This window comes from Glycine soja, chromosome 9, assembly GCF_004193775.1.
Source record: "Glycine soja cultivar W05 chromosome 9, ASM419377v2, whole genome shotgun sequence".
Classification (NCBI taxonomy): Eukaryota; Viridiplantae; Streptophyta; class Magnoliopsida; order Fabales; family Fabaceae; genus Glycine; species Glycine soja.
Window position 1 is genome coordinate 37,759,947 of NC_041010.1, and position 16,676 is coordinate 37,776,622.

General features: G+C 33.9%; 1 protein-coding gene and 1 long non-coding RNA gene across 2 annotated transcripts; both read right to left on the bottom strand.

Annotated features, from left to right (window-relative positions):
* Positions 1 to 13,126: 13,126 nt before the first annotated feature.
* LOC114367176 lies at positions 13,127 to 13,913 on the bottom strand. Its single transcript, XM_028324302.1, has 2 exons — positions 13,803 to 13,913; positions 13,127 to 13,517 (listed from the first exon to the last, which is right to left on the bottom strand). The coding sequence occupies exons 1-2, from the start codon at positions 13,908 to 13,910 to the stop codon at positions 13,224 to 13,226; spliced, it is 402 nt and encodes a 133-aa protein (XP_028180103.1). The 5' UTR covers positions 13,911 to 13,913; the 3' UTR covers positions 13,127 to 13,223.
* Positions 13,914 to 13,993: 80 nt separating this feature from the next.
* Positions 13,994 to 14,882, bottom strand: LOC114366891. Its single transcript, XR_003657069.1, has 3 exons — positions 14,548 to 14,882; positions 14,343 to 14,469; positions 13,994 to 14,256 (listed from the first exon to the last, which is right to left on the bottom strand). It is a non-coding gene; the product is annotated as an uncharacterized LOC114366891 (long non-coding RNA).
* Positions 14,883 to 16,676: the final 1,794 nt, after the last annotated feature.

Here is a 16,676-nt window from a genome sequence, read left to right on the forward strand (position 1 = left end):
AATTGTTTTAAAACATACCATACATTTTTTAAAATACTCGGGAATAACATTCTCATGTCCTGAAAAAAAAATATTCTCAAAATTTTAAAAAATAGTCCATGAAATAAACACCGCGCGTCCTAGTCCTAGTGTAGTTCCATCACTCTTTGTAATGATTTAAATATGAATATGAAAAAGAAGAATCATAAACTTATCTTATTATTAGCTCATTTATAGATTTAAAAAATAAAAAATAATTGAAACTCCTCCTTACTTTCAATTAAAGGAATGATTTACTTCTTACAATTTATTTTTTACTGAGCATGCCCATCACGATGATGAATTGACGATTCACCAAAATAGAAAATAAAAAATCCCCCCTATGGTGTGAAACAGCGTAATGAACTTCACCGATTGGCCCAACCTGAGCATATCAAAAGATGGGCTTTGAAACGTTAGTCCAATGTATGTTATCTCTAATGGACTTAGTTAAGCCCATCAAACTTAATTAGGGTCCAGTATAGTGCGAGAAAAATTTGGTTTAGTGTTTTTAGATAATTTTCCTTTAGAATTTAATATAGCTAATAATTACACATTTACACTTATTTTATCTTCACAAAGCCCTCATGAGTTTTATCAGAACTTTTAATACCACTGAAACTTTTCAAAATGATTCAGACGAATCCACCTTGAAGCTTAGTGGGGGCTAAGATGAATAAAATTTGCGCAATTTTCATTATTTCGTAAAATATGAGTGAAAAGATATTTCACTATACAATTTAGATTTTTGTTATTTATTTTAATTTTATGCTATTGTTTAATTGCATTTAATATATGCTATTAATAATAATGATAATAAAATCTAGACTGGAACAAAAATGATGCGGCAGGAGGAGTCAGGATCAGGACTGCTTAGTTTATGGTGGCTACGCTTTCATTCATTATTTGATTTGACACTGTATTTTTCATTTGAAAATAAATAAATTTTGATAAAATGTCACATGTATAAGGCTTAAATATTATCATACCTACCTGGTAAAATAAATTATTTTTAATTTATTATTTAAAATTCGCTTTTATATATATATATATATATATATATATATATATATATATATATATATAACATTATTTATATTTTAATGTCTGATAAACAAAATGTTACGTAATTAAACTTAATCACTGTATCTGAATTGAGGCGGCAAAGTCATCTCCCTCACCCTCTCTCTACGTCATTTTCTCCAACATCCTTGCCACCCACCACCATTTTCTCTTCTTCCATCATCGATGATGGCAGATCTCACAACTGCATGGGAACCACGCGCCATGTCGGGATGATCACGACAACAACGGAGAGGAAGTGCATGAGCAGTCACGAGGTGAGGATGGTGCCAGAGAGGTCGAGGTGGTGGAGGGCAGCATAGGCGGAGAATGCGATGGTGGGGTGGGTGGCGTTGAGGTTGTTGTTGGAAATGTTGAGGGAGGCCGCAGAGGGTGGTGGCGGGGACGGGACCGGAGAGGTCAAGAGTGGTGACGACTCCGGTTGTGGCGTCACACGTGACGGCTGTTCAATTGCATGGGGTGGCGTCGCGGTGGTTCCAGCCGGAGAGTTGAAGTTTGGCTTGGAGGAGGAAGAGACCGTCTTTGTTTAGAGAGAGAAAGGGAAAGAGAAGCAAAAATAACAATAGCTGTAAATAATAAATAATGATATGACTTTAATTTAAATACATGTTAACTGATTAGACTTAACGACGTTTGATTATATCTATCATCATCACGTGAAACATAAAAGAAAGTCAAATAAAATAAATTTTAGATAATAAATGAAATATGACCTATTTTCTAGATATGATATACATATTTTAGCTCATATACGATCATCACATTGGAAAGGCATGCACTTGAGTTGATTTGATACTGATAGGCTTGAATAATTTGTTTAGTTTTTTTAGCTGTTATACTTCCTAAGTACAAAAAGGAAAAAAAATTGATCACTATTGTATAATGATGAGTTGGATTGTTATTATGATTGTATTGATTATTAGAACATCTTTAATCACGTTCTTTAATGGAGTTTTTGGATTCAACAATTTGTGTTTATCAAATATTATTATTTTTACTTGAGAGTTCTTTATATTAGAGGTTGGATTTTAAGAGTACAATTTTCAAGAATTTCATTTTTGTCAAAAATATTATTTTAATGCCATTTGAAACAAAAAAGTTTTTTCTTTCTTTCTATGTAAGTAAAATTCAAGAATCTGAATTAGGTTCTACTATCATTAGAACAAAAATGACAAAAGTTTTTTTATTCTATGTGATATCATGAGATTGCAAAAAGTGATTCAAAAATAAAAAATGAATTCTTCTATTAAAGATGTTTTTAAAAATTAAAAAAAATTATAAATTTATTATTATCAACTAAATTAATTATCTTTTTAAATTTTGATGAATTAGATAATTGAATCATATAAAAAATGATTTTTTACCCAATAATAGTAAATAATGAACAAGATGAAATAAATTAAATAACAATTACATTCTTCCTGGCATTTTTATTAATTTTAAATGGGTTCATAACTTCATTAAAAATATTGAAATGAAATAAATATATAATTTACCATATTAACTTTATTTTTCATTTTTGAATGAAGTTATGAACTTAATCATAAAGTTCATCAAATTTGATTTTGAAAATGTTATATTATTTGTTCTGTAAAACAAAATATTATATAATTTGAATAAATAATGTTTATAAAGAACAAACTTTTCTGTCTCAAAAACAATTGTTAACCCAAAAAGTTTTTAGCTCTAAAATTATCATAATAATCATTAATTTACCCTTCGTTAAAAGGAATTCCATGCAATTATGTGGTATTTTCTCAATTGGTCAAATAAGATTTCCAAATTCGTTCCAATCACGCAAGATGAAATTAAGTTGTCAGAAAAAAAAAACATGAAATTCAGTTTTATCATATATTTTTAAGAAGAGGTACATCCGGTAGTCTGGTACTAATTTAGTGTAACAATATATATATATATATATATATATATATATATATATATATATATATATATATATATATATATATCATAAAGCTAAAAATATAACAGAAGAATTGCATAGAAAAAGAAAGTTATATTAATTGAATAAGATGACAATACAAAGTAATATAATATACGTATTTAATTAGAAGATATATATACATAAGAGATGAGTATCATGTAAACTAATATATTTGCATACTAACCCTAAATGGATATGATTACATGATCTTTAATAACTAATCTGAATACAACCGATGTTATGAGTCAACAAATTAGATTGTACTTGTTCTGGCCAATGTTATGAGCCCATCTTGACCTACATAACCGATAGGACAAAACCAACATATTGTTGCAAAAGAAAAAAAAAACATCATGGCAATATTGAACCCTACTTGAGAAGGTTTCCTATGGCGTACAAGCACTAATTAATACAAGTGTAAAGCACCATAATATGACGTATAACTTCAAGCAATGAACATAAAAAATCGCGGGATTCTTTGTGAATGCATTACTCATACGCTTGTACGAATGACGCCATCCTAATACTAAAAGAAGTGATAAAGTATAAGCAAATACTAACATGCCTTAGGGAACTGGTTAAAAAAATTAAAGTCAAGACATTTTTATTATAAAAAAAATTACATTATTTATAATAATTTTCATAATAAATACTTTTTTTTATTTTTAATTCTATAATCAATACCTAAAACAAGATCCTAAGTATAGTATACGATAATGATATTGGACACTCTAATATTTGAAACAACTTATCTCTTGTTACATCAAATACTAATTATATTTATCATATTTTTTTATTATTTCCTTTCTCTGAGTATATTAACATGAGTGTTCAAGAATCATTTTCTAATTGCATAAACTAAATCAGCATCCCGTGCAAACATGGTAAATGAAAAAACAAAAAGGAGCAGAAAAAAAAATACAGTAGAAGAAAAGAAGAAAAAAAAAGTGAATCCGCAATGCACCAGACAATTATACGTGACAATTTTTAGTCAATTCATTTTACCTGTTCCCATTGTAAACACTGACTTGAGTGTTGAATTTACAAATCACCAAACCATAATTGAACCTGTAAAACTTTCCATAAATTCTATATCTATGCCGAATATTTTGCTTCCCTGAATACAACTTATTGCTAAAAGCATGTTTGTTTTTTCGTTCTGGACTCCTCAAACCAACATTCAACCAAAGGCAAGAAATTATTACTTGTTACAAAATGGTGCTTTGGAACGTGTGCTAACTACATCCAACGTGTTTACAAACTAGTGCATTTCCTCTCCAGTCACTGGAGGTGCCCGGCAGTATGAGATAGAAAGGCACAAGTTTGTGTGGACCCGACCTTGTTGCTGTTTCTCAAATTTGTTCATACTCACTTATGATCCAACATGACCCCACGTTTTTTATAAGTTGGGTTGGATCATATCACGAAATTCACAGGTTGACACAACTCCTGCAACATCCTAATGACACATGCATCATGTGTGGGAGAGAGATATGCTACCTCATGAATGGGGCATCTAGTATTCTGATCAAATGTAGTCTTTAAGATGTTAAAGTTATCCAATTTTATTTCTATTTTAAAATGCTTTAAAGAAACATTTAAGGGGAAGTTCCCCTTTAAATCCTCTAAAACCATTCAAAGAACAAAACATTCCCTCTCCTTTTCCATATTACTATACAGTATGAAAGGTGAAACAAATAGAACTAAGTTCATCCTTGTATTGATCAGAACCATAATTGACACAAGAGTCATAGATGACTTGGCTAGGCAGTTGAATAAATAAAGACATGGAGAAGCTTCAATTATATAGAAGATGATTTTTTTTTAACAACCAAAAAGAAATTTTTATATCCCAATGGTACCTAAGTCATATTACAACAATATGCTATTAGTAAACAATTTTAACCAGCTCACATATTCTCCCCCACCCAACAGACTATAATATAATTCATTTTTAAAAAATAGAACACGTGTACCCAATAGCTAGCCCAACGAACCCAAACCCTGCAGCTACTTAGTGCTAACCCAAAATTACATATATAAGACTATACAGCATATATGATGTTTATCCTGCAAGCTGTAGCAATTACCAAGCCAACATCAAGAAGCCAGAGTTTGGATACAATAACTAGGATTCACGTGCCAATCATAAAAAGAGTAGGAAAAGTTCTTTACTTTCGCAGAAATCGTATTAATTCCACTGTTGCATCAAAATCCATTTGTTTCCCTTCAAAGGCAATTTTATTTCTGTGACACTAAATGGACCAAGCCATTGCACACCAAATAGCTCTCCACATAATAGTTTTATTCCTTTCGAGCCAAAAACAGTTATGCATAAAGAAATGTTATTTGGGATCCCTGTGTTGAGCAATCTGAACCCCAATCCATTTATAACAGTTTTGCCAAATCTGATATGAAAACGAACATGTGAATATTAAATGACTGCTATCCTCCTCTTTCCCTGAGCAGAACGGACAAAGCTGGTGTTGTTCTTCTAACAAGATGTTCCTACATTGCAGATTTTTCCTAGTGGGTAATTTATCCTTTGATAGTTTCCACTCGAAGATAGCAACATTGTGGGGGATGGCAAGCATCCAAATTGACCTGTAGAAAAGGACATAAACGGGATTTGTATTTTCAATTAGAAACAAATACGGATCTCTAACGAAGTAACACTCTGTTAAGGCCAATTTCCACACCAATGAATCTTGCCTATCCGCCACCAAACTCGCCCCTTCCAATTTGTTCATGAAACTAGTGACCATGGCTTATCCCCATTGGAACCATGGTCTCCTCCAATGAAAATTCCACTCCCAACTACCACCAACCCACGACCCCATCACCCCTATCATCTCAACCGTTTGGTTCGAGTTCATAGACACCCTCCCATACCTATCCTTAAGGTTGTAATTTCCCATCTATGGTTGTTTCCAAAATTGGATTAACCTTCCATCACCCGCCCTCCAACATACATTTTTTGTCAAACCATTGGTCATGTGTCTCTTCCCCACACACCCCTACAAAGTCACTCCACCATCAAGAATCCTTCCTAGATTTTCTCTTAACAAGCAACAAATTACCTTGGCTATATTTAGAACATAACACTTGTTGCCAAAGGCAATTATGACCACTATATACCCTCCATCTCCATTTCCCTAAAAGAGCAACATTAAATAACCTAATGTTTTTTTACACCTAAACCTCCTTTCTCCTTTGGCAAACAAATATCCTCTTAATCTACCCAAGCTATTTTCCTCCTTCCTTTCTCCCCTCCCCACAAAACTCATTTACAACACAATTTGGTATTTTGAAAAATGAAAGGAAAAATAAAGGTAAGGAAGAAAGTACGAAATTTATGAGAGTGACCCTTCTACCAATGGATAATGTTCTTTGCTTCCATGTTGACAACATGTTTTTGAACTTTTGAACAATAGGCTCCCACATAGAGGCTCTACTATGATTCACGCCAATCGAAAAGCCTAAATAGATGAAAGATGTCTATGTGATTTTGCAATCAAGTACTTCGACATATCTTTTCATGGAAGCTTCATCCACCCCAATCCCCACCACCTTACTTTTAAAGAAGTTCACCTTCAAACCCGAAGCAAGCTCAAAGAATCTAAGGATTGCCTTGATGGTTAATACATTTTGCATGGAGTTATTTGCGAAAAACAAAGTGTCATCCGCAAATCAAAAAAGAGAAATTTCAACGTTTTGCTCCCCTACCAAGTACCCATTGAAAACATTTTGTCTCCTTGCTTGCCTCATCAACCCACTTAACCCTTCTGCTACCAACCAGAAAAGAATGGTGGAATAGGATCTCCTGTCGTAGTCCTCTTTGTGCTTTAAACTCATTGGTAGGACTTCTATTGACTAAGATTGAAATTGTTGCCGATTCAATACCCCTTTTATCCATCTCACCCTCTTTTCATTAAAACTTAACCTCCCCATCATATAGTACAAGAAAATTGTGATTTAGCGACCAAAGAATTTTGTCGCTAAATCGTTAAATTTGGTCGCTATTAGTGTTAGTAACTGAAATAGCGACCGATGTAACTATGTCGCAAAAAATCAAGTCGCTAAGTCCAATGTAACTGAATTTATTTTCGACTGCTATTTAGCGACCGAAATAGTGACGCACTAAAAAATAATTTCGGTGGCTGAGTATTCGGTTGCTATTTTCCTTGGGACCAATTGATGCAATCCTATCTCGCAAGGGCATTGGGTAGAAGACTCCAAGTAGATTGGGCTAGAGATCCAATGGATGGCCCTAGGGTTCTCTTGAGCCTTAGGGTAGATTTCGAGCCTATGGGCTAAGTATAAGCCCGCTTATCTTTGTAAATATTAGAATAGGTTTTTCCTTCGTTTGGGCCTTGTATTTTGGCCATTCTAGTAGTATAGGGTTTTAGCCTTGTATTTCGGGGCATTTTGAGTAGTCTTTGTAGTAAGGACTTTTTTTTTGTATTTTCATGTTTTTTGTCATGGGGGTGAGCTTAGTTATTATAGGGGGTGTGTAGCTAAGTTCTAGCTTCTCATCTCAAGGAGGTGAGCTTAGCTATTAGAGAGGTATGTGTAGCTAAGCTCTAGCTTCTTTAGGAATCTTCTTAAGGAAGCTTCTCAAGGAGGTGAGCTTAGTTATGAGAGGGGTGTGTGTAGCTAAGCTCTAGCTTCTCAAGGAAGTTTTCTCAAAGAAGCTTCTCAAGGAAGTTTTCTCAAGAAAGCTTCTCAAGGAAGCTATCTAGTCTATAAATAGAAGCATGTGTAACACTTGTGGTAACTTTGATGAATGAAAGTCTTATGAGACACACTTCAAAGTTCTACTTCTCCCCCTCTTTTATTCCTTCAATTTCGTGCTCCCTCTCTCTCTTTCTCTCCCTCTTTCTTTTCCTCCATTGAAGCATCCTTCCAAGCTTCTTATCCAAGGCTCATCTTGGTGGTGAAGCTCTTTTTTTTCCATGGCTTATTCCTTAATGGATGGCGCCTCCTCTCACCTCTTCTCCTTTGTCTTCCGCTGCATCTCCATGGTGAAAAATCACCATTGAAGGACCTCATTGAAGCTCAAAGATCCAGCCTCCATAGAAGCTCCACAAGCAAGCTTCCATCAAGTGGTAATCAGAGCACAAGAGCTTCAAGTAGGTGCACCTTAAACCTCCATTAATTTTTTTTCTTTACCTTCTCTTCCATTGTTGTTTCTTCATTTTTCTCCATGTATCTCCTCACATGTCTTGTTCTAAATGTTATTAACATGATTCTTTAGAGTTTCCACCGATTAAACTTGCTATAGAAGTTAGATTTGATTTTTTATGGTTCAAATTTCTTGTTCTTGTTCTTGAACCATGAATTGTGTTGAGTTTAGGTTCCTTTGAGTTTTGTCTTGTTATTTTTTGTGGCTGAAACCTAAACCATAAAATTCTTACAAAAATATTAAAGTAGAAGAAAACCTCAAAAATCTAGAGTGACTTGTTCACCTATTGTAGTTTTGTCATAGAAGTCATGTCTAGTCATGAAACTTGTCACATAAGATTTCTTATGTTGTGCTGAATTTTATTTTCTTGTTTCTTTGTCTAACTCATTAGTTCATGAGTGTATGAAATTCTTTTAGCCTATTATTTGATTTGAGTCAAATCTTTCATGTTAATTAGTCCTTAACATGTTCATGCAAAATTCTTAGAGAGTCTTTGATTGTGAACCTTTTCTTGAACTTTTAGGTTTCTTTATGATTGTGTCTATTGTGAATTTGAGTTTTGGTGATTGAATTGCTGGCTGAAATGTTGATCCTAAGTGAATATTGAACTCTGAAAACTGTGGTAAACAATCCTAGTGAGTTCAACATACATAGGAAGGTTGAAAGTAAGCCCAAGGCAATCAATATACCATGCTTAAAGAAACAAATCGCTGGTGCTGGCAGCTTGGACGTACAAACTTGTAAAAATTACTGAGAATTGGTTACTTCGAATTTTGAGTTGAAATGTTTATTGAATTTTCTAGACATCTGGAAAAAAGTTATAAAAAAAGAAACAAGTGATTTGGATAAAAGGAAAAAATACGAAAAATCGCACAAGTTGGCAGGAAAATCAGTATCCAGAAAAAAAAGGTGAAAGGGAAGGGTGCTTGTTGTTTTGGCTCAAAATTTATTCTATAATTGGAAATTTCAATTCAAAATTAGTGTGAAGACAAGTGCCAAAGCTAGAGTTTTGTTGAGTCTTTTTTTCAGTTTTTTTACTCTACTCTAGAGCCATTCTAAGTTTCTCTTTGAGTCCTAGCTTGCTTCTATGTCCTTTTCATTGCTTTAATTGTTGAATAATCCTTGAAAAATTGTCTTGTTAAAACTCCATAGGTTTAACTTTCATTTCATTTTTTTTGGTCTTTGGTTATTGCTTGTCTCTTTGTTTCCTTGTTTGTGGGTTGCCATATAGGGAATTGGAAGGAGGATTGGTGCCATCCCTTGAAGAATTTGAGTCCAGAAGAGGGGCCAACCACCTTAACAGCTATTGGACTAAGAAGCACTCCAAATTGAGTGAATCACCAAAGAGAGAACAACCACCAAAATTGAGGACCGTTTTGTAATTTTGTAATTTGCAATTTACTTACCTTCATTGCTTTCAAGTTTTGTAACAAAAAGGCCTTTCATTGGAAGTGTGTTGGGAGCCTTAGGTTACCAAACTTTCATTTGTGTGTAATAATTTTAGGCAATTTTTCCTTAGGATAGTGAGTGTTTTGTTGGGAACCTTGAATGTGGTCATCCAAACACTCTTAGGATTCGCCTAGTTTACATTTCTTGCTTACTTTCATAGCTTATTTCCTTTACCTTCCATTGTCAAACCACCTAGATAGCTTTCCTTTTACCAATTAGTTTTTTTTTACCTTATCTTTCACACCTCTTTTAGTGTTTATTTGGCTAGTTTCAACCATAGTTTCTTTTACCTTTTGTTTTCAAACCTCCAACAAGAAAGAACCACAACTTAGGAACCAACATGAGTCATCATTCATCTAGTGTTAATGGCAAGGGTACCAGTCATAAAGACCCTTTATCTAGAATCTTAGATGAGTTGAGTTCCCTCAAGTCATGGAAAGAAAAACAAGAGAGAAAAGAAAAAGGAAAAAAAAAAAAGTGGAAGAAATAAGTCAAGATGAAAGAAAGAAAATAAGAGAGGAAGAAAGAAGAAAAATAATGAAAGAAATGAAAAGAGAAAAACATGCCTCCTATAGTAGTCATAACTCTTGCAAAAGCCTAAGTGAAGAACTTCGTGACTATTACGAAGGAAGACATAGGTCACATCTTAGACCTCAATCCCATAGAAGAGAAAAGGAAAGAAAGCCTCAAGAGGCTAACATTAAACTCTCATACTTCCATGGGAAGGACAATGTAGAGGCTAACTTAGATTGGGAAATAAGGGTAGAGCAACAACTTAAAAAGAAGTCTACTTCAAAATCTTATGGCTCTCACTCTTATCCAAAGAAAGACCAAGGTCAAGGCATCTTAGGGGTGACACCTTCTAAGCCCAAAGATGATAAGGGGAAGACAATAGAAAAGCAAGCCCCTAAGGCTAGTATGCAAGAGAAAACTAGCTCTATAAAGTGCTTTATATGTCTTGGAAGAGGACACATTACTTCTCAATGCCCCACCACAAAAACCCTGATTATGAGAGGCCAAGACATTTATAGTAGCCAAGATGAGGCTACTACTTCACCTTCCTCTAGTGAAAGTGAAAAAGCAAAAGGGAAAGAATCTAGTGAAGAAATCTACCCCCAAGAAGAAGGACAACCATTAGTGGTTAAAGAGAAGTGTAAGGAGGTAAGTGTCTCCTCCAAGAGTTTAGCTAAGAAGGAAACTCATTTTACAATAAAGACAAACATTAAAGAAACTTTCCCTCTTAGACAACCTCCACATTTTCTCTTTTGTAAAAAGGCACTTGCTAGCATTGCCACACCTCTTGGGCTTGAGTTTATTCCTCAAGTAAAGAAGTTGTTGGATGAGGGTTTGGTTCGCAAGAGCTTAAATCCTTGTGCTTTGTTGGTGCCCAAAATAGGTATTATTAGGTACCAAGTCCCTAAAATAGGTGGTATGATGAATGTTTTGAGTGGTGCAACCCTCTTTTGTAAAATCACTCGTACACCTAACATCTTCATGGTGTATGTACATAGGGACCCATTAGGTAGGTTTATTCTTATTTTTAGTTTCAATACAAACTTAGGTACTCATATGGGACACCTTAGGTTTGTCATACTTTTTGGTAGGAATAATCAATATGAAAATATAGAAAAAGGTATGTTTTATTGCATTACTTTTCTTAATTTTTCAAATAGTGATCAAGGGGTTCCCATGAATCCTAAGAGAATAAAGGTCATTCCTGAGTGGCCCACTCCACCAAGTATAAGAAAAATTTGGGGCTTCCATGACTTAACAAACTTTTACAAAAGTTTTGTCCCATATTTTTCTATACTTGTAGCACCACTCATTGAGTTGGTGAGAAACCATGTTCCTTCATGGGAAGATGCCCAGAAAATGGGTTTTCAGACCTTACCTTACTTCAACATTCCAAACACCACTAATACATATGCTTTTGTTCTTTTTACAGGTGTTGAGGGAAGGAGCCCAGAGTATGAAGAACCTCGGGATTTGAGGTCAAATCCTTTCCAAGGTGGAGGGAATGATGCAATCCTATCTCGCAAGGGCATTGGGTAGAAGACTCCAAGTAGATTGGGCTAGAGATCCAAGGGATGGCCCTAGGGTTCTCTTGAGCCTTAGGGTAGATTTCGAGCCTATGGGCTAAGTATAAGCCCGCTTATCTTTGTAAATATTAGAATAGGTTTTTCCTTCGTTTGGGCCTTGTATTTTGGCCATTCTAGTAGTATAGGGTTTTAGCCTTGTATTTCGGGGCATTTTGAGTAGTCTTTGTAGTAAGGACTTTTTTTTTGTATTTTCATGTTTTTTGTCATGGGGGTGAGCTTAGTTATTATAGGGGGTGTGTAGCTAAGTTCTAGCTTCTCATCTCAAGGAGGTGAGCTTAGCTATTAGAGAGGTATGTGTAGCTAAGCTCTAGCTTCTTTAGGAATCTTCTTAAGGAAGCTTCTCAAGGAGGTGAGCTTAGTTATGAGAGGGGTGTGTGTAGCTAAGCTCAAGCTTCTCAAGGAAGTTTTCTCAAAGAAGCTTCTCAAGGAAGTTTTCTCAAGAAAGCTTCTCAAGGAAGCTACCTAGTCTATAAATAGAAGCATGTGTAACACTTGTGGTAACTTTGATGAATGAAAGTCTTATGAGACACACTTCAAAGTTCTACTTCTCCCCCTCTTTTATTCCTTCAATTTCGTGCTCCCCCTCTCTCTTTCTCTCCCTCTTTCTTTTCCTCCATTGAAGCATCCTTCCAAGCTTCTTATCCAAGGCTCATCTTGGTGGTGAAGCTCTTTTTTTTCCATGGCTTATTCCTTAATGGATGGCGCCTCCTCTCACCTCTTCTCCTTTGTCTTCCGCTGCATTTCCATGGTGAAAAATCACCATTGAAGGACCTCATTGAAGCTCAAAGATCCAGCCTCCATAGAAGCTCCACAAGCAAGCTTCCATCACCAATTCTGCAACCGAACCTGTCCGTTACTAATTCGGTCCTTATTATGTAATTAAATTTTATATTTAACATAAAATCGAAAAATATTCGGTGGCTATTTCAGTCGCTATAATATAATTAAACTTAAATATAAAAAATTTGGAAGGTGTTCGGTAGCTATTTCGGTCGCTATTGAATAATCAATTTTAATATATAATTTAAAAAATTACCTTCGGTCGCGAATTTAGTGGCTAAATTTGCAATAAAATATATTTCGGTCGCTAAATTAGGTCGCTAGTATATAATTAATTTCAAAATTATTGTATTTCGGTTGCTAATTCGGTCACTATTTAATATTAAATTTTTTAATGTATGTTTTGTTTTTCCAGTTACATTTTGACCTGCTTAATAATTATCGACTGTAAACATAAATTTTAATTAAATTGTATAATCAAAATTATAAATAAAAGTGGACATTCATAATGAGTAAATATATTTAATAACAAAGTTCTATTTTAAAGATTGATAAAGTACAAATTCAAAGTTTTCAAAGTTTAATCAAATGGAACGTAAAAGTTTAATAAAGTTCAAATTCATAACTAGCATGGCCTAATCAAAGTAAAGTAAACAATAACCAAGAGTCAATGATAATTTCCCATGTCATGAGGACGATCAACCTGAGCATCATTAACATGGTCCTCTATTTGGTCTTCCACAGGAACAATAGAAGTAGATGGAACTGATTTTGAGCAACTAAACCTTTTGCTCAAAGTACCTAGGTTGTACACGTTCCCCTTGTAATTTGGACCTCCAACAACATTCAAATATATTTCATTATGATTAACAGAAGTAGCAGTGTTAGGGGAATCCTGTGTAGATGTGCCTTCCTCTGTCGAACGTTGTAAGATTTCATCTCGACGATGTTGATATTTCTCCTTCAATATAAAGTGAGGTATGAAGATAAATTGTTAAATGTGTAAACATATAAGGATTAATATTCAAGAAAATTATCACTAATACAGGAAAAAAATTGACTTTAATTTACTATAGTAGGCTTCAAAGTTTATACTTTCCAATCACAAACATTTAACACTAACTAAAGAAAAGCAAATCAAGAGGTGTAAATAGGTTCAAGAGATATTCATCAAAAGTAAGAGTTCATTTATAATATCAGCCACTATATATCAAATAAAGTGATAGGATTAGAAGAAACAACTTACAGCAAATTCGCGAGACTTGTCATTGACCCATTCTCCCGACTTCAATTTCTTAGTTTTCTCCATCACCTCCCAAGCAGTTGGTGGTCTTTGAAACTCCTTTAACCACATAAATTTAAGATGAGGTATATATATATATATATATATATATATATATATATATATATATAAAGTAAAATTACTAGCTTTTTAAAGTGAGCTGCAGTAGATATGGAACCACCATAGTATGTTGAGGCTCCTCTATCAACAGATCGATTCGCCTTGGCAGTGGAGCTCTTGTTTAGGAAATTTGTAGAACCCCAATGTTCGTCCAAGACCGCTCGAACATTAGTTGTTATCCACTTTCCTTTATCTTGACCATTTCTGATCTTGTTCATTGCACTTTTTAAAATACGTGAATCTTTTGTCTAAAAAACAGCTCTAATGACTCGCTCTTCTTGTGGGTGCCACCTATACTCTTTTTGCATAAAATATGAAACAAAAACTACATTAGAAATGATACAAGAAACAATAAATTTTAAATTACACCATAATTCAAGTTACCTTAAACTCTCCAAACCACCTATCGCGAAGGTCAACTGACACCTTCAACCAACTTGGAGTTGGTTCATCAAATTTTGCCCTAATGATATTTGATATGATATTAGAACACCCATATGTTGGTTGAAACCTATGTACAAAAACATTATCAATACCACATTTAAAAAACATTTTAAGAAAAATTATTAGTTAAATAAAATGCACTTACTATCCTTTATATGCACGAATGAAAGGCCTTTCATCAACAATATGTTCACAATTTGGATCTGGTGGGTACTCAGGTGTAACAGAATCATCTGGTGCTGAAGGTGAAACATTTCTAACAGGGGTAGTGGGAATTGACTCCCTTACAAAGGTTGGATTTGGTTGGTCTTGAGCTGTAGGAAGTGTGTTTGGAGTTTGTGCAACAACATGAACCATCGACTCTGAGATTGATATGTGAATGGATGAGGGGGAAGGGTTGGTGGTAATTGGAGCTCCCAAACTAAAACCACGTCTTATACCACGATTAAATGTTCTACAACCACCACCTCTACCTCTGTCTGCCATCTGCATGTTTGATTTTGTTACACATGTATATATATATATATATATATATATATATATATATATATATATATATATGATGTTTAAGAACAAATAAATAAAAAATGAAGTATCGCAAGCAATACACTTTAGTAAACAAATAAATCCAACTTGTTAATGAAAACTCATAGAAACATGTTTTTTACACCAAAATAGGTCACTTATCTTCTCTTTCATATTCACTACAAGAGTAAAAGTAATAATTATTACAAACATCAGTCATACAAATGTAAAACTACACACACACACAGTGAACATAAGACATGCAATATATTTAAGAACAATAAATAAAAAGTGAAGTACCACAAGCAATACACTTTAGTAAACAAATAAATCCAACTTGTTAATGAAAGCTCACATAAAAATGTTTTCTACAGCAAAATAGGTCACTTATCTTCTTTTTCATATTCACTACAAGAGTAAAAGACATGCAATCAACTTTAATATATGAATTACCTAAGAAGTATTTGTATCATCAAAATCAGTCTCAATGTCATTCTGACTTAATATGCATTCATCCTCGTCTGGTTCAACCAAGTCTAGTTGTTTGAGTAAATCTGCATCTATCTCTTCTCCACCTCCATCAACATCCGCAAGAGACTCATTAATGACATCAGCGTCAACTTCCAACACTTGAAGCTTTAGAAGCTCATCATCTTGGTATGGAGCCTCTTGCTCAGTTTCACTTACTATATTGTCAGTGATTCTACTGCAAGCTTTTGTCTTCATTACGGCTAATCATCCTCGATGTCCCTCGGGATATGTTGTGTAATAAACTTGTTCTGCTTGTTGTGCAAATATGAATATGTCATATGCTTTAGTATATCTTTTTGATTGCCTTACTTCAACAAGCTGATACTTTTTATCTACTTATGTCCCTATATAAGGAGTATTGTCCCTATATAAGGAGTATTATCAAACCAATCACACTTGAATAGAACTAACTTCATCAATGGGATGCCAGTATACTCCAATTGAATAATATCATACAACATTCCATAAAAATCAAATTCTAGTTAATCATTAGTTCCCCGTACGTGAACACCATAATTAGAAGAATTCATGCCTTTATTCCAACTAACTGTTTGAAATTTGTATCCATTTATAATGTAAACAGGCCATGATTCAACTTTTCTCTGAGGTCCTCATGCCAAATTAACCAATATTGAATCTTGAATATTATTTTCTGGATTTAGAACCTAAAAAATTTAACAATTAACATCATATATAACACTATATATTTGAATAATATATAAGGTGTTAACCTACATATTGCTTGAACCATGTAGGAAAGTTGGATGAAATGTCTTGGTTAAGTTGAGCATCCGAAGTAGTGGGATTCAGCTCCCTCAAAAAATTCTCATAAATACTGCAAAGGAGAAAACAAATTACTTAAAGTACATAACATAACATCATTAAAGTATTAATTAGAGTTATAAAGTATTAAAGTCATCTTACTCTAAATATGGCTCAACCTCTGGACAATTTTGAAGAACATACAAGTGAGCAACATGAAGATCAACTTGACAAGCATTTTGGAAATTACATTTCAGGATGGGTGTTTTGCAAGCTTTTAAAGGTGCAGGAAGAAACTGCCATTTTGCTACCTCTAAATATGGGATAAAATATGTCAATAATTAGATAAATTAACAAGCATTTTTTTTTTTGGGTGCAAGAGAGGGGCTAAGGCCCCGAGATAAAGAATTTATTTAAAACCACGAGGGAAAGATATCTAAGCTAATATCATCTCTT

Bases quoted from the DNA above. Each gene is read 5' to 3' on its own strand.
- LOC114367176 (XM_028324302.1), bottom strand. From the start codon at position 13,910: ATGTGGTTAAAGGAGTTTCAAAGACCACCAACTGCTTGGGAGGTGATG. The intron at 13,518-13,802 runs GTAAGTTGTTTC...TTTATATTGAAG, and splicing joins ACAAGTCTCGCGAATTTGCT to GAGAAATATCAACATCGTCG.